An 18,469-nucleotide genomic window follows, 5' to 3' on the forward strand; every position below is an offset into this window, starting at 1 on the left:
TTAAATCGCTTTATATCGCGATCTTCTGATAAGTGCAAAGAGTTTTTTCAAATTTTAAAAGGCAATAAGAAGTTCCAATGGAACGAAAAAATGCGAGGAGGCTTTTCAAGCCTTAAAAATGCATTTGGGGCAACCTCCAATCTTATCAAAGCCCATGACCGGCGAAGTCCTATCCATCTACTTAGCAGTGTTAGAATACGCAATTAGTTCGGTACTAATATGCGAAGATCAAGGGCGACAATACCTGGTGTATTATGTCAGTAACCGATTACTGGATGCTGAGACCCGCTATCCCCAAATGGAAAAATTGGCGTTCGCCTTGGTAATATCGTCGAGAAAATTGCGACCTTATTTCAAGGCTCACAGTATCGAAGTCTTGACAAACTATCCTTTGAGGCAAGTCTTAGCAAAACCAGAGACCTCAGGGAGGTTGTTGAAATGGGCAATGGAGTTAAGCCAATTCGACATCAAGTATAAACCAAGAACTGCGATCAAGGGGCAAGCCTTGGCAGATTTTATCCTTGAATTCCCCAGCACCGAAGTGGCACTCATAGAAGACAAAATCGACATTGCTATAACTGTTGGAAATTATTTTACCAGGATCTTAGATCTACTCACAAGTATGTTGATTAACACCCTAAATATAAACTTTCTAAAACGATGAAATAAACACATATAAAGTTTAGGAAACCTTACATTGGGTGCAGCGGAATAATATGACTCATTCTGTTCAGATATCTAGCCCTTGATTCCTTTCTGTAGCAGAGCATTATCAATATCTGAACCTGGATCTCTTTCTCTGATTCTTTAGTGCTGAAAGTCTTTCTTCACGATCTTCCTCACTATGATTGAGGTATCACTTGTTGTGTGTGGGCACTACTCTCACACTAAGAATTTTGAAATTGAAGAGGGAAGGAAGAGAGCAAGGTGGCGGCTAAAGATAGGGAGAGAGAGAGGCTCAGTTTTTTCTGAATGAAAAGTCAGAAGAAAAGTGTAATTTTCCTGAAGCCTTCACTATCTATTTATAGCATTCCACTAGGGTTAGGTTTGAATTATTTGGCATTAAAATAATGAAAATATCATAGGGAAAACCCTACAAAAGTGGTCGGCCATGCAATGTGGATTTGAGCCTCACTTTTTGCAATTTTGCAGTTTTATCTTTTCTGCATCTGATTTTCTCAAAAACGCCAATTTTCTAATCCAACCATTTAAATGCCAATTCTAACTATTTAATAACTATAAATAATTATTAAATAATATTGTCATTTATCATATTTATTAATTGAACCTTACAAAGTATCATAATTAACAAATATGCCCCTAAAACTCTTTCTTTACAATTTCGCCCTTACTTAGTGAAAAATTCACAAATAGACATAGTCTAATTTGAGAATTATAATTGATTAATCAAAACCTATTACATGAGTCTTACAAGCAATATTATCTCAACTACTGCGGGGACCATGGGTCTATATAACCGAGCTTCCAATAAGCAGATCAAGAATTTAGCACTAAAATTCACTAACTTATTAATTCTTCGTTGAATCCACGCATAGAACTTAGAATTGCACTCTCAGTATATAGAATGCTCTATATGTTCCACCATATAGACACATCATTAGTTATCCATTGTTACAATCCTAATTTGATCAATGATCATCTCTATGAATGATCTACACTGTAAAGGGATTAGATTACCGTTACACCCTACAATGTATTTAATCCTTAAAACACTTAACCCCGTATAAATGATATTTCAGCTTATGTGAAATGAGATCTCCACCATTTATTTTCGTTTGGTCAAGCTCGAAGGAGATCATCCTTTACTTACTATTTGCCAAATAGAAGCTATAGATTCCATGTTTATGTTAGCGCTCCCACTCAATTGCACTACCGTGTTCCCAAAATGTACGTATCACCCTGACCTAAAAGTAGGCTTAACTAACAAATCAAAGAACACGAATAGCCTCTTGAGATTGAGCCTAATCATAACAGGATTAAGATCATTTGATCTAGGATCAACTAGGCGATATTGACTTGAATAGATATTACGGTAAGTTCAATAAATCTAAGTCAAAGTTCAATATCGGTCCCTTCCGATGCATACTCCATGCATCCAACCTGAGCTTTACTTTAACCAATGCTCTGGAAAGAACATAGCAATTCTCCAAATGCAAGTAAACTCTATTGTAGATTATCATATCAGTAAAACCCTATGACTGATAAATCTAGGAAACTTTATTCACATAGTCATGTTTACTTTCCAATGTTTTGACAGCACAATAAACAGGATCAAGTATGTGAAAAGGGTTTCAGATGAATTCATACATTATGTACATATAATCATGAAATAAATCATGTGAACCATGCAACATTAAATGTTATTTCTGATCTATATTAATAAGTAAATCTGATTATATTGAAATGAGTTTTATTTAGGGCATAAAACCCAACAAACTCCCACTTGCACTAATATAAAACAAAATGTGCATTTCAAATAATCTCAACACCTTGATATACAAATCAAGTGTAGTAGTAGTAAACTCCTCGTAATAGGATCTGAAAGGTTGAATTAAACACAACCTTTCCTCCACTATTACTCTTCCTTAATCACAAAATCATTGATAATGTGAAATTCCTCTCTATATGTCTACTCTCTTGGGATATTGGATTCTATACCTTTGGCAACTACTTCTTGGTTATTCAGGAAGTAACACTAGTAGTTTAGGCAATTGGGAATGGTGCCAAAAATGTATAGAACTTTCCTTAGACTGAATAAGTAACTTTCCTGCAACTTTGACATTCAGTCCCTTTCTGGTAGACCTAGAGACTTCAGATAGGTTTTTACACTTCTCCAAAATCACTATTCCACCCAAGAGTAATCACCATCTTATCAGAAAGATTTTCTAGCACAAAGGCAAATTTCGAAATCTGATGTGGTGTAGTCTAAGAGTTTTAAACACACTCTTATTCCAACTACAGAAGTGGTCCCCCTTGTTTTTATGGCCCTAGCAATATGTATGGTGTGTTGGAAATATTTTACTAGGATCTAGATTTACTACCAAGTATGTTTTATTAACATCCTAATATGAATTCTAAAACAATGAAATAAACACATATTAAGTTTAAGAAACCTTACATTGGGTGTAGCGGAATATAATGACTCCTTCCATTCAGATCTCTAGCCCTTGATTCCTTTCTGTAGCAGAGCATAATCAAGATCTGAATCTGAATCTCTCTCTCTCCTTCCTTCACTACTACAAAAAGGGGTATTTTCGTCGTTTTATAAGTGACATATAAAGATTTTGCGTCGGTCTACAGAACCGACGTGTAATCCGTAGACGTAAATAGTGTTTTATTTGCGTCGTTTTTAAAAAGACGCAAAATACAATTTTCGTCATTTTAAAACCGACGCTAAAAAATTACTTTTCTATTTTATTTTAAGCGTCGGTTAAAAAGTGACGCTAAATGTGTCATGACATTTTAAAATTGTCACAAAAAACTTATTCCGTCGGTTTAAAAATGTCATATCTATTTCGAAAAAACTTTTTTTTTTACCTATTGCGTCACTTATAAAATGAAGCACAAATATAAGTAAGGGAAAATTGCAAACTTTTCATGCAATTTTCCCCACCTGCATTATCAAATTTTAGAATAACTCTATATAATAGTAAATACATAATACAAAAAAAATTAAAATAACATTTTTGAAACTTATATTAAATTAGTAATCGATTCTATTAACTAATCACACAATACCAAAATTGTCAATAAAATCGATTCTAAAACTTAAATTCCATGTATATCGTAAACTAAATATAAACTAATAATATATGCAAAAGATAACAATAATCATAAAACTTGTTACTCATGTATTATATCAAAAGTGTAGTAACCTTAAGTACTTAATCTATAATCAATGGCTTCACAAATTCGGCCAACTCATCCCGTACGGCATTGATCTCCTCGTTACTATAGGGAGCGTCTAACTTGAACTGTAAAATAAAAGATCAAAAAACATTAATCAACATATTAAAAGTATATATAATTAAAATACAAACTAAATAGAGAAGAGTAGTTATTCATGTTTACATGATTTTTCAAAAAACTTGCAGGATTAACAACCGTCATGAAACTCTGAATAATCTTCATAACATAATAACCACATTGTATTCCATCCGGCTGCTGTCGACACGTGTATTGGTTGATTTTTACTGGACCCTTGTTTCGTATATTTTTTTCGATCCTGTACATGTCCACAGCACTAAACAAAAAAGAAATTAATTAATGAATTGATTTGTAACATAATCTAAATTTAAAAAATTATAACTTACTTTTGGATACATTTCATAATATCAGTTCGGATAAAGTCATTCGTCGAGTTAAGATATGCAACACTTTGAGTATTGGCATGAATCATAATTGTCAACCAGTGATCACTACAGAACAAAACATGTTAATTCAGTCAACTCACTAATCGATCCATTAGTTTGTTACATTTATTAATATAAAAACATACTTACCCTGAATTCCACGGACATATCAACCATTGTTCAGGTTGCATACCCATCAATTGCTGACATAGATTCTCTGAACATTGTTCGAGTTTACCAGCTTCAGTTGCTACTGAAGCGGGATTATTAAATGCGAATGTATTCCTCAATCCACCAAGATTAAGTGTGTGTTCTTGCAAATAACTAAATTAAAACAGATTATTAATAAACAGTTGTATATATAATTTTTAACTTAGATATTAACTTAGTTATTAACTATTATACCTGCACCAAAGAGACATAACAGTATTTCCAATCATATGGAGCTCGCACACATCTTCCACCTCGTCAGCGCTGATCCAACACTCTTGGCCTTCTCCTCCGAACACTTCCGGTTTAATATAGTATCTCTTTGATTTCTTAGCAGGCCAATTCTTCACAATCTCTGAAAGTCCAGACAATAATTGTGTCTTTGCAGGGGGAATGTACCGTTTGACAGACTGTTTATTAGGCCCCTTTGGGTTTATCGGTGGCTGAGTCGGTGGAGCCAAATGATCTCTTGAAACTTTCTTCTTTCCTTTCATCTACATCAAACAATTAATTACAATTTCAAAATATAATAATATCCCGAGGTTAAAGTCTTAAAATACTTACAAAACTAGCTTTGAATATATCATGGCCACAAAATTTTCACCAATAATGCATTCCCATCCCACTAGACACTATCATTAGCTTCTTTAAAAGAAAGTATCACCAAATAACTATTTGAGTTCAACCTACTCATTATTCAAGAAAATATACTTGAAAAGGAAAAAAATGATGTACCTTCGCTAAATCATCTGGATGTATGTTGATTAGGTTCTTTGGCCAAGCTACAAAATTGTTTACAGCTAAACCAACTGTGTCGAAGCCTTCATGTTCTATAGGGCATGGTAGAATGGCATTTTCTTCAACCACCTTCTCAATAAAGACACGTTTGAAATCATCAAACTTCTTTTTAACTCCATGTATTATAATATTGCCTTCTTTGTCTGCCTTTTCAAGTTTCACATAACCTGATGCAACTAAGACCGGATCTTTTTCTTTGGGATCAATCACGTACATATCACACCTCAATCTCTTCATTTGCAAACAAAACAAGAGACAAACAAAATTTATTTTAAAAAGAACTTAAATAATTATGATATAAAAATTAAACATGCATAATGAAAATTATTTTAAAAAGCAAGTAAATAATACATTATCAGAAGTAACCGGAGATGGTGCTGGTGGAGCAGCTGCACAAGGTGTGGCTGGTGGGGCAACAAGTGGAGGTGTTGGAATAGTGGCCTTGGGAGCTGGTGGAGCAGAGGCCTTGGGAGCCGGTGGAGCGAGAGGCCTTGGGAGCCGGTGGAGCAGAGGCCCACGGCATTTGGTGTAGTAGAGGCCCGGCCTGGTGGAGCGAGAGGGCCTGCGTAGGTGTTGCTCCTAGAACTGAGGTAACAGCAGCAAAAGCTGGTTCGTTGGATGCTCCCCCAACACCTGAACCAGATGCATGTGAGGTGCCCGCAACACCACTTTGGCTTTGGACTATTTGGAGGAGTTTATTTAATAATTCGTCTTGTCTACGACGATGTTCCTCTGACTCTTCAAGTCGCTTCTCCACCTCACTCATACGATCATTGTCATCGACTCTCTTTCTTTTAGGACGCGGGGTTTTGAAAAACTGTGTCTGTGTGACACCACCCCCCATTCCTCTAACACGTCCTCCATGCTCTTCTGTTCCCAAGGCTAGAGTGAGTATGTCTTTTGAGCCTTCTACTAATATTGTCCCCTCCTCAACTTGCTTTCGTATCTCAGCCTACATTCAAGAAAGTAAAATTTGTAAGAATTTGAACAACATAAAAGTGTTTAAGTATTTGATCAAGCACATATATGATAAATGGAACTTACAATCCGGTCAGCGACCTCCTGAGCAGGGCCATCGAGCTCGCCGTTTTTGTTCGTGTGTATTCTAATCCACAAGTCTGCCCTGTCATATATAGTAAGCTGGTGGCCCAACTCTTTCTCCAACTTTTCTTCAACTTTCTTAACACCACCTCGGCCCGCATGGTGATTGTATGTATTTTGACTCCTGATATCTTGCATTTTCTTTCTCTTTTTTGCCCATTCGGGACTACATCTTTTGGCAACAAATTCTTTCCAATCTTCGGGCTTGTAACATGAAGCATAAGCATCTGGAGGACGATCGAGCATTGCTGGAACTTTATCTTTGTATTTGAAAATTAGGTTCCTTGTTAGGAATGCTTTCCAGTCTTTCCATCTTCGTCCAGCAGTTTTTAAGGTAGAATGCTTAGCTTCTGGGCCTAACTTGAACATTGACTGCAAAAATTAGCAATAATAGTTAGAATGGGCAAAAAATATTCAACTACATATGCAAATTAATCTTAGCTATTAGCATTACCTTGATGTACTCCCATAATAGATTTTTAAATTCCATTGGAACTTTTCTCCAATCATTGTATGCCAGTGGAAGATTTCGTCTTGCATACAAGCCAATCTGGCTAACCAGTTCATTTGCAGTGTCCCCAACGCACTGGCCCCATTGGTTGTACTCGACTTCGAGAAGTATTCCTTCACTCCTATTCTTTATATGCTTCAGACCCTTATATGCCCCCCTACCATTTTTCTTCTTTGGTTGTGAATCAGTGTCAGGTTCCAGTTCTGGTGCAGCTGGATCAGATTCAGATTCACCACCAATGGATTGTCCCCAAAGGGCAAAATCATCATCATAGTCACCGGGGTCATCCATAGTCAATGTACCTACACATTAAAGCAAAATAATAATACATAAGATTAACACAGAAATTTAGATTAGGCGCAAAAAAATATAAAATAATATAAAACAAAACACACCAATATTTATAGATTGATAGTTTACTCAATCCATAATCCTTCACCGTCTTCCCGAGAAGAAATGATTTCGTCCCGAACGGCGACATCAATTGGTGGTGGATTGATTTCAAAAGTTTTATCATTGAGATATAAATCTCCACCAGACTCTTGGTAATCATAATCTTTTGGTTGTGTTGTTAGAACAACTGACCAGCGACCATCTATTGGGTCACTCATATAAAATACTTGTTTTGCCTGGGATGCCATTATAAATCGATCAGACTTGTGTCCTACTCGATTCAAGTCCACTAGCTTGAATCCAAACTCATCTTCTTTAACTCCATTATCACTCCTCACCCAATCACAAAGAAAAACAGGGATTCGAAAGCTAATGTAATCTAATTCCCAAATTTCTTTGATTACACCATAAAAGGTCATATCACATTCAATAGGGTTTTTGTCTTTTGAACTAGCTACTTGGATAGCACTAGCAACAATCATGACACCACTATTTTGTGTTTTTCTAGAAGCATCACGATCTTTCGTGTTAAATTGAGTACTATTTATGTAGTATGATTGATACTTTAGTACAGTAAATGAAGGAAAATGCGATATCGAAAGTAGCAACTGAGATACATTGTTCGGGGAGTCACTCATTTCCACAATCACCTAGCATAAATCAAATTAATTAGTAGTTACATGAAATGATTATGAAAAACATACCAATTTCAAATCACTCGGTATTGCATAATACCTTTTCTTTCAACCATGTACTAAAATTTCGATAATGTTCATCTTGCACCCATTTGTGGTTCCTCGACTTACTAGGATAAGTAGTCTTGATCCAATCAAAATGTTTCCTTCAAGATGTAGTTAAACATTATTCTTATTAGTACACTTTTAATTTGAATTGAATATTAAAAATTAAATTAAACTTACTCAATGTACGGTTGAACCTCATCAACATTTTGCAAAACGAGTCGGTGTGCTTCCTCTCGATCAGCTCGACTTACGTCGCAAACAGAAACACCCCGACCCCCTTTACTAATTTCATTATCAAATCTAGGAAGACACGACCCAACAGTTGCTACATTTGACAAGAAGTCTGAACAAAATTCTACAAAACTTCCTCTTCAACGATGTAGGATTCAACAATTGAACCCTCTGGCCTGCTTCTGTTTCTTACATAACCCTTTAGGATTTTCATGTACCGTTCCATTGGGTACATCCATCTCAAATACACTGGCCCACACATTTTTACCTCTCTCACCAGATGAACAGTTAAGTGGATCATTATGTCAAAAAAGGATGGAGGAAAAAATTGTTCTAAATAACACAACACTTCAACAATTTCTAATCGGAGATTTTCCAACTTTGACACATCTACCACTTTGCAACAAAGAGATTTAAAGAATAAACATAACCTGGTGATGGCATAGCGAACTTTCTTAGGTAAAACAGAACGGATACTCACCGGCAGAATATGTTGCATCAGTATATGATGATCGTGAGACTTCAGTCCGGACAAAATTAATTTGTCCATATCTACCAAATTGGAGATATTTGAAGAATACCCTTCGGGTACTTTAACGTGAGACAATGATGTACAGAAAGATCGTTTTTCTTCCTTAGTCAGGGCATAACACGCCGGTGGTAAAAAAGTTCGTTTACCAATAATTTCTGGATGTAAATTTCCTCTAATCCCCATCTCTTTCAAATCTAGACGGGATTTAATTCCATCTTTACTCCGACCAGGAATATTAAACAAGGTATTAATTAAGCTATCTGAGACATTTTTCTCAATATGCATCACATCTAAATTGTGACGTAAAACCAAATGCTCCCAATACTCAAGCTCAAAAAATATTGATTTTTTCTTCCACGGTCCCTGAGGTTCATTTGTGACACCCTTACCTCCTTTTCTTTTCTTCGATTTTGACTTTCGCTTTCCAAGATTGAATTGAATTTTATTCAATTTTTCTACCAATTGTCTTCCGCTTAAAGGTGGGGGAGGCATTTCAAATTCTTGCTTACCGTCAAATGCCTTTTTCCAGGTCCGAAATACATGTTCGGGTGGCAAAAACTTTCGGTGTCCCATATAACAAATTTTTCTCGAATGTGTTAAATAGCGAGAGCATGTTTTCTCTTCACAGATAGGACATGCATTATAACCTTTCACACTGTAGCCAGAAAGATTCCCGAAAGCAGGAAAATCATTGATTGTCCACAATAACATGGCCCTAAGATTGAATGCTTCATTCCTATAGGCGTCATATGCATTAACACCGTCATACCACAATTTACTTAAATCATCAATAAGAGGAGCTAAGTATACATCAATATCATTGCCAGGTTGTGAAGGGCCTGATATCATCAATGTCAACATAGTGAACTTTCTCTTCATAACAAGCCACGGCGGCAAATTATATATCACAAGCAAGATTGGCCAACAACTATACTTACTGCTAAGGGAAGTATGTGGATTGATACCGTCTGCGAGAGAGACCAAGACGGATATTCCTAGGCTCATTGGCAAAATCAGCCATCTAGCATCAATTGTTTTCCAAGCGGGAGAGTCACTCGGATGTCTCATCATACCATCTTTCACTCTATCAATCGGCATGCCAAGTCAAATTTTTAGCATGGCTCGGCATTTCGAAAAACCGAACCAAACGAGGTATGGGTGGTAAGTACCACAATACTTTTGCAGGAACACCCTTCTTTACCTCATTAGAATTCTTTTTCTTTTGCCACCTGGACTCACCGCACGTTGGACATGATACCTCATCCACAAATCTCTTTCGATATAGGATGCAATCGTTAGGACATGCATGTATCTTTTCATATTGCAAGCCTAACGAACACAATGTCTTTTTTGCCTCATAGAAAGACAAAGGCACCTCATTACCTTCGGGTAATAATTCTCCTAAGAAAGCTAGTAACTCGTCAAACTCTTATCACTCCACCCGTGTTTTGCTTTCAAATTGTATAGCCTAATAAGCGTCGATAATTTAGTAAACCTAGTACAATTAGGGTAAATCGGCTTTTCAGCATCTTCTAACATAGTTTGAAATGTTTCAGGACGAACTTGAGATTCAAACTCTGCTTCGTTAATCATCTCTGCGATGTGATCATCTTCATACTCCACATTATTAACAATCTTATCCTTTCTAGAGGGTCCCTCGCCCGATCTTCTAATTTTTTCTCCGTGGTGATACCAAACCTTATAACTCCTGTCTATACCGTTCTTAAACAAATGTTCTCTTATTTGGGCAATTTTCATACGCTCCATGTTACCACATTTGAGACATGGGCAATGAACCAAATCAGGATTATCCGCATTCTTTGCAGAAAACTCCAAAAAGAAGTCAACACCTTCCCTATATTTTACCGTTAACCTATTCGCACTCATCCAATCTCTATCCATTTCGAAACTTCTAACAAAACAACAAAACAACAATTTAATTAACCTAATTAATACAATAAAATAATTCTATATCAACTTAACCTAATTAATTTAATAAAATACTAATCCTACTGAAATTTCTACCGAAATTTCGACAGCATAACATCTATAATTCGGACGTTCCCGAAAATTTTAAACATGCAACTAATCTATTAAAACATCCACAATAATACAAACAAACAAAACTATAATTAACAGTACAAATATTACCACCCATCCGACCGCAGTCATGCAATTCCAGAACTTACTTCACTATGGATGAATATATAGGATATTCAAACTCTTCTAGGATTTATAAAATATAAAGAAATAAAGTTTGAGTAGCTTACCAATTCCAAGCTAGCGTTCAAGCAATTTCTTCAAAAGATACTACCACAATTGAAAAGCTGCATTGTGAATAAAAGTAGTGATGTGAAAAATTGTATATTTGGTCGAATAGCCAAAAATACAAAAACAAAAGTACGTACATACAATATATATATCATACTAGACAAGAATGTTACTCGGATAGAATACAATTGTTCGTTTCACTTCAATATGAATCAATCTACTTGTTTTCCAATTTCAGCTCACATGAAGATGAAGTATAAACATATAGAACTAATTATGCCAACCCACTTACTCTATGTACACAAGGAAAATACATTCCATAATAATAAAATGATATTTTCCCTAATACCTTAAGACATTTTTCTTAACTGAGAGGTGATTCTATGATGTCAACAAACCTAACTTTTGACTGCTTTAACTATCTTCTTTAGGAGATTTGAACTTCTACCATACATTACCAACTACCTAACATGGCTAGAATCTAGAAACAACACTTTACTATTTATTTCTCAATTTATTTTGTTGTAAATCTTTCTTTGCTGTCTTCTCTAGCTAGTTTATTCCTACAAATAAACTTGTTTTGTTTTGTAACATTGGAGCTTTGGAAGTCCATAGTCACATCTTAAGGTACTACACTCTAAACAACCTAAGGCTATTATCTTGATAGCATCATATTATCATGAAAAGGAGGACTGAAGATTGATTTCTAGATGTGCTACACAGGGAACTGGAAAGTGTTATTAACTCTTTCAAGACACTAAAACTAGATATATTTGGAGGATTAAGACTATATATATATATTCATTCAAAAAAAAAAAAAGACTATATATATATTTTTTGATTAATATAAGACTATATATAATCATGAGAAGTTAATCAGTCTTGTGTTAACATTACGAAAAAAATGTTAATAGGCTAATTCAATAGTTCATGTTCAAGTAAAACAAGTTAAAATATCTAAAATAACTTGATTTTTTTTTTCAGGCCCTTTGTGATTTGCTAATCGTGGGAGATATGCAGTATTGTAATTATTTTCAATTACTAAAATGTAAAATGCCGTCAAACATTTTCATTTATTTATTACTTCCAACAATTATAGAAATAAACGCTAAAACATTTCTGGTACTTCTTATTTGGTCAAAACCAAATCTTAAGTACATAAATGGTAGGTAATGACTCTATTAGACTAGCTCCTATAATGGGCTTCTCAGTTATTCTATTCTTAGTTTTCTACAAAGAGAAAAAGATTCAAATCCCAAATATGATAGATATTTGGCTTCTAACAGAGTACTTAGCAGAAACCCATCTCAAATATCCTTGAGAAAAGCCCTTGTCAATGATCCCAGGCTTGTCTTCAGGGAAAATACTAATAGAATATTCAAGCTTCTGGTTCACTTCTGTGAAACTAAGTGTTGGAGGGTCGATGCTAATTTTAGTTCCAGCCGGTGTAAAATACTAATAGAATATTCAAGCTTCTGGTTCATTTTCTTGTCTTGTTAGCTAGAGAAAACAACTACCTAACAAGACAAGAAAATGAATGACGTGAATTAACTAGATATTAGATAAGGGGCATAAGGTGACATGTATTTATAGATATTATGTCTACATGTTTGCTGTTTTTAACTGTAAAAATTTAGCAGAGGTAGTCAAATTTCACTACAAACAAACATTCCAAATTCCAAAATGGAAACATTAGCAGATTTTTAAATTTCATTGGACAAGGAAGGACAACAACATACTAACCTACAAAATATGCATTGGAAAAACTTCTGTATTTTTTTAAGAATGAAGATGAAGTGAAAAGTTTGCATAGAATTATAGTCTCATAATTTTGTCTTATATGATGTGATATGATATATATTCAAATTAAAAAGAAGTAAAGTAGTGAGTTCTGTTCTGTTCAAATTCAGTTGTTATGTCACTAACAACAATCAGGAATATATGTGGTGGTGTGTAAGCCTATGGAAGCTGGATGGTTATAGTAGGTCACCTACGTATTCTTTTTTATATGAAAGTCGAATAGCTAAGATAGATGTAGTAGGTCACCCACATATCACCTCTTATGTTCTCACCCACATATCACCTCTTATGTTCTACCACAAACACAGCATTACAACAGGCGTACCAATTAAGATTTGCTAAACAAAATCAATAGCATACCATAAAAGCAGAAAATTACTACAATATGCAAGCCCCCAAGAAAAGAAAAATTAAAAGGGGCAAACCATCACAAATGAAATACAAAACTTCTGCTGCCTGATCTTGTTAATCAATGAGTTATAAAAAAATGGCATCATAGAAAAGCAATTATAAGCATATTTATAACACCCAAGAGAAGCTTAGCAGAACACCTACTGTCCTAATTGTTCAGTGAAGTAGCTGTCAATTATAAACATCTGATCTTGTTGACCAATTCAATCATATCTTTTAAGCAATTATAAACATCTGCTCTTGTTGACCAATTCAATCATATTTTTTAAGCATCGAGACTACACAAAACACCATCTAGTGTCCCACTTTTAAATTGTAAAGGATTTAACAAGATAAAAAAGTAAGTGAAATCTAAAGAGAGTGAGACACTATAACTTCTCAATTTCCTGAATTTAAAAAGCCTTTCCGGATTTCAAGATTACTGCTATACTTCCCATGTAAATGAGAAATTTCATGACAAATTGTACAAGTAAAGCAATCCCACAAATGTTAACTATCGCAAGATAGTAATCACACCAAGAAAAAAGAGAGGGAAAAAGGAATCAATTAGAACCCTCCTCCAACAATTGAAGAAATGTAACGGATCAAAACTTGGTTACCTCCACACGCGCAAGCTAATAAGTAAGCAAAGATATAAGAGAATACCATACAAGATTAGCATTTAAACTAAAAGAAAGCACAAAGATTCCCAAAATGGACTCATTCCATAAAAATTAGTAGCTTAAGAACCTTCAAACTACTGCCTGAGTCACACTATAATAATAAGGTTATGCTATGGTATTAATACTAACCTTGACTCTTCTGTGGGAACCCAATTCCAGTATCTTCGATCTTCAATATAGCTTAACTTAAAACCTATCCTATTCGTGATGCACCATTGAAATATTCTCAATTATATATTGTATAAAATTATTAATTTCTCCTCCCAAGCTCAACCCTAAAATCCTTGAGAAGCATATATATCTAGCAATAAGCTATGCCAGTACTTAAAAGGAATCAAACTCTGAACCTGTTAACGTCATTGGGTTCTTTTAACAAATTGGTTAATATATCAAACCCTTGAATTATAATAAATCACTTAGATTCAAAACTCTCAACAAAATGAGAAATTATCCATTGATGATGAAAATAGAGCATATATACCATGTTATTGTTATAACATAGAGCAAGACAGAAAGAGAGGGAAGTAGAGAGACTTACAGAGGTGGCCGGCCGGTTCGAAATCACAACCTTCAGAGCTGATGAGGACGGGCGAGACCTGTTATAACACAGAGAGACTGAGAGAGAGAGAGAGAGATTGAGAGAGAGAGAACGCAAGAGAAAAAGAGAGGGAAAGAGAGAGACTAACGGAGGTGGGAAAATCGCAGCTCCATTGACACCTTTACACCTTCGAAATCGCAAGAGAGAAAGAGAGGGAAAGAGGGCGCTGTTCAGAGAAAAAGAGAGGGAAAAAGAGAGCTCGATCGAAATGAAAGTGTGTTTGGGGGTAAGTGAAAAATAGGAGGATTAGCGTCGTTTTGTCACACTCACAATAGATTTACCGTCGGTTTTAAAAGGCCACATAAAGCATAAGTGAGGCTTTTAAAACGACGCTAATAATGAACGAATTTTTTTAATTTTTTTACTTTTACCGTCGGTTGGGTAATTAGTGACGGAGTAAGAACCGACGCAATTTATGTATTTTTTGTGACATTTTAAAAATGACGAATATACTCAATATGGTACTATTCACGTCGGTCAACGCGATGAACAGTCGCGTTGACCGACGTGAATAGTGACTTTTGTAGTAGTGCTTTGATGCCGATTCTCCTTCTTGTTGTTTGGATTCTCCTACAGTCTTACACACTATGATTGAGATACCACTTGATGTGTGTGGGCACTACTCTATCAATCAAGGAATTTCGAAATTTGAAGAGAAGAAACGAGAGAGAGAGGAAAGTGGCTATGGCTTTCTCTGAAAGAAACAATGTGCAAGTCATGAGTTTCCTGAAGCCAACACTTTCTATTTATAGAATGCCATCTAGGTTTAGGTTAGAAATGCATGGCATTAAAATAATGGAAAAATAAATGGTAAAGGGCTTGCATAGTGGGCGGCCATATAAGGAAATTGGGCCTCACTTTGCAAATTTCCCATTTTGTTATTTTTCATTCCCATTTTCTCAAAAATGCCAATTTTCCAATTTAACCATTTAAATGCCAATTCTAATTATTTAATAACTAAAAATTAATTATTAAATAATATTGTCATTTAATATATTTATTAATTTAGACATGTAAAGTCTCTTAATTAATAAATAAACCTAGAATCTCTTTTCTTTACAATTTTGCCCTTGCTTAGTGAAAATTCATAAAGTAGACACAGTCTAACTTTAGAATTATAATTGATTAATCAAAATCAATTAACTGAGTCTTACAAGCAGTATGGTCTAAACTAGTATGGGGACCATGGGCTTATATTTTCGATCTTCCAATAAGTCGAACCGAATTTACCAAGTAAATTCCCTAACTTATTAATTCCTTATTGAATCCACACTTAGAACTTGGAATTGCACTCTCAGTCATATAGAACGCTCTATATGTTCCACGATATAGATACGTCATTAGTTATCTATTGTTATAATCCTAATTTGATCAATGACCCTCTAATAGATGATCTACATTGAATAGGCACTAAGTTACCGTTACACCTTCAATGTATTTTATTATTAAAACACTTAGCTCCGTATAAATGATATTTCAGCGTAGTGAAATGAGATCTCCACCATTTATCTCTGTTTAGCCAAGCTCGATGGATATCATCGTTTCACTTCTAAATTCCTAGAGAAGTGCGCTCCCAATCAATTATACTATCATGTTCCCAAAATGTACGTATCACCCTGACCCAAAAGTAGGCTAACTAACAAATCAAAGAACATGTATAGTACTCTTGAGATTGAACCTAATCATATCAGGATTAAGATCATTTAATCTAGGATCAACAGGTGATATTGAATTGAATAGATATTACGGTAAATTTTAATATATCTAAACAAAGTTCAATATCGGTCCCTTCCGATGTATACTCCATACATCCGATACTGGTAAACTTTGCCAATGTCCTGGAAAGGACATAACACTTTTCCAAGGTGTAAGAATACCTATCGCTGATTATACCATGTCAGTCTAAAGCCAGTGTACTGACAAATCAGGGAATAAATTTTCGAACATATAATTAAGATTATATTCCACTGTGCTGACAACACTATAATCATTAACAAATTCATATGTTCTGGACTTAAATAGAATTCATACATTATATATATAATCATGAAATAAATCATGTGAACCATGCAACATGAAATTTTATTTCTAATCTTTATTAATAAGTAAATCAATTATATTGAAATGTGTTTTATTTAGGGCACAAAACCCAACAAACTCCCACTTGCACTAATATAAAACAAAATGTGCATTTCAAATAATCTCAACACCTTGATATACAAATCAAGTGTAGTAGTAGTAAACTCCTCGTAATAGGATCTGACAGGTTGAATTAACCACAACCTTCTCTCCACCATTACTCTTCCTTAATCACAAAATCCTTGATATTGTGAAATTCCTCTCTATATGTCTACTCTTTTGGGATACTAGATTCTATACCTTTGGCAACTACTTTTTGGTTATTCACGAAATGACACTAGTAGTTAAGACAAGTTGGAACGGTGCCACAAATGTATAGAACTTTCCTTAGACTGAATAAGTACCTTTACTTCATCTTTAACATTCAGTCTCTCTCTGGTAGACCAAGAGATTTCAGATAGGTTTTTATACTTCTCCAAAATTACTACTCCACCCCAGAGTAATCACCATCTTATCAGCAGACTTTTTAGCACAAAGGCAAGTCTAGAAATCTGATGTGGTGTAGTCTAAGAGTTTTAAACACACCCTTATCGACTAACATACATTTCCTCTTCTTAATCTTAAGATTTACTTGATTGTCTTCCAATGTTCCTCTCCTGGATTAATCTGATACCTACTCATTACTCCCACTCAACAGCAGGTGTCTGGTCTAAGGCATACTAAAGCATATCTGAGACCTCTCACTGTTGATTTAAGAAATTTTTCCATGACTTTATCTTTTCTGGAGTAGTTGAGACTTTTCCTTAGATAAATAAAATCTATGCCTAGAAGTCGAGAAGCTTCTATAGATTGCCATTAGAAAGAAAAAGCTTCAGCATCTTACTAAAGTAAGTTGCTTGCATTAGAGTAAGTAATTACCAGGTATACCACAAGCCATAGGTTTAGATAAACTCAAACCTATAATACTAGGAACAGGAAGTTTTGTTAAGTCCATTGAATAGACTTATTAACGAAAATTTCCTTTTATGTCCTTGTAATAGAAAACTTTAGGTTACTCCATGTGAATGGATCAAACCATAGTTCTATTGGTTTTTCTTCTTTGTTTCTTATCTTGACAATCCATTACTTGTTTAAACTCACAATGGATTTTAATTACTAGTGTCTTCCACGTCATAAGAAGGTGAGTTCCTAGAAACCCTCCCACTACGACAAGGTACCGTGAATTATGTCTAAGAAAACTAAATGGTATTAACCTCTTCGATTGTGTTAAGACAACAGAGGCAATGGGATCATCTTGTATCGAATAAGATGATATAACACTTTTTGAATCAAGAAAGAAAAAAATATCTCCTTTATTTGCTACTTTATTTTCAGACTTAGTCATTTTCTTAGAAAATTAGTATTTGTTTAAACCAACACTTTCTTATCTATTGACTATGGGATGGTCCACCCCAAATCACTTAGAATAGCTAACAAACATGCAAACCATGGTTAACAGTTCTATCTTTTCTTAAGATTTCGATTAGGTCATCCATGAATCTAGTAATGTTTTACATTAAGTATACAACCATTGCATCATTCTGAAATTGTATTACCATAGAAGGACTTAGGCAACGACTAGTAACTAATCAACAATATGCAAAACGAAATTTCTGGGGAGGTAAGTTTGGATATAATTCAAAAATCAAATTAATGATCTTTGAACTACATATCTACTAACTATTTCTCCACCCCTATCAGTTCGCAAGATCTTTAA

At 34.7% G+C, this 18,469-nt stretch overlaps 3 protein-coding genes across 3 annotated transcripts; all 3 read right to left on the bottom strand.

Annotated features, from left to right (window-relative positions):
• Positions 1-3,832: 3,832 nt before the first annotated feature.
• LOC133035105 (uncharacterized) lies at positions 3,833-4,578 on the bottom strand. The gene is made up of 4 exons (XM_061110829.1): positions 4,524-4,578; positions 4,335-4,439; positions 4,093-4,264; positions 3,833-3,995 (listed from the first exon to the last, which is right to left on the bottom strand). Exons 1-4 carry the CDS (start codon positions 4,568-4,570, stop codon positions 3,906-3,908), a joined length of 414 nt encoding a protein of 137 aa, XP_060966812.1. The 5' UTR covers positions 4,571-4,578; the 3' UTR covers positions 3,833-3,905.
• On the bottom strand, positions 4,570-7,284 carry LOC133034484 (uncharacterized). The gene is made up of 8 exons (XM_061109574.1): positions 6,937-7,284; positions 6,426-6,854; positions 5,948-6,333; positions 5,733-5,871; positions 5,319-5,612; positions 4,779-5,077; positions 4,628-4,697; positions 4,570-4,590 (listed from the first exon to the last, which is right to left on the bottom strand). Exons 1-8 carry the CDS (start codon positions 7,282-7,284, stop codon positions 4,570-4,572), a joined length of 1,986 nt encoding a protein of 661 aa, XP_060965557.1.
• Positions 7,196-9,990, bottom strand: LOC115700084 (uncharacterized). Its single transcript, XM_061109575.1, has 4 exons — positions 8,792-9,990; positions 8,307-8,498; positions 8,122-8,227; positions 7,196-8,036 (listed from the first exon to the last, which is right to left on the bottom strand). The coding sequence occupies exons 1-4, from the start codon at positions 9,988-9,990 to the stop codon at positions 7,410-7,412; spliced, it is 2,124 nt and encodes a 707-aa protein (XP_060965558.1). The 3' UTR covers positions 7,196-7,409.
• Positions 9,991-18,469: the final 8,479 nt, after the last annotated feature.

The sequence above is a fragment of the Cannabis sativa genome, chromosome 2, assembly GCF_029168945.1.
Source record: "Cannabis sativa cultivar Pink pepper isolate KNU-18-1 chromosome 2, ASM2916894v1, whole genome shotgun sequence".
NCBI lineage: Eukaryota > Viridiplantae > Streptophyta > Magnoliopsida > Rosales > Cannabaceae > Cannabis > Cannabis sativa.

Coding starts and splice junctions, on each gene's coding strand:
- LOC133035105 (XM_061110829.1), bottom strand. CDS start 4,570: ATGGGTATGCAACCTGAACAATGGTTGATATGTCCGTGGAATTCAGG. Junction 4,440..4,523: donor ATATGTCCGTGGAATTCAGG/GTAAGTATGTTT, acceptor TTTGTTCTGTAG/TGATCACTGGTTGACAATTA. Junction 4,265..4,334: donor ATTATGAAATGTATCCAAAA/GTAAGTTATAAT, acceptor TTTTTTGTTTAG/TGCTGTGGACATGTACAGGA.
- LOC133034484 (XM_061109574.1), bottom strand. CDS start 7,284: ATGGATGACCCCGGTGACTATGATGATGATTTTGCCCTTTGGGGACAA. Junction 6,855..6,936: donor TATTATGGGAGTACATCAAG/GTAATGCTAATA, acceptor TAATTTTTGCAG/TCAATGTTCAAGTTAGGCCC. Junction 4,591..4,627: donor CATTTAATAATCCCGCTTCA/GTAGCAACTGAA, acceptor AACAATGTTCAG/AGAATCTATGTCAGCAATTG.
- LOC115700084 (XM_061109575.1), bottom strand. CDS start 9,990: ATGCCGATTGATAGAGTGAAAGATGGTATGATGAGACATCCGAGTGAC. Junction 8,499..8,791: donor GTTCGCTATGCCATCACCAG/GTTATGTTTATT, acceptor ACATCGTTGAAG/AGGAAGTTTTGTAGAATTTT. Junction 8,228..8,306: donor GAGGTTCAACCGTACATTGA/GTAAGTTTAATT, acceptor TACATCTTGAAG/GAAACATTTTGATTGGATCA.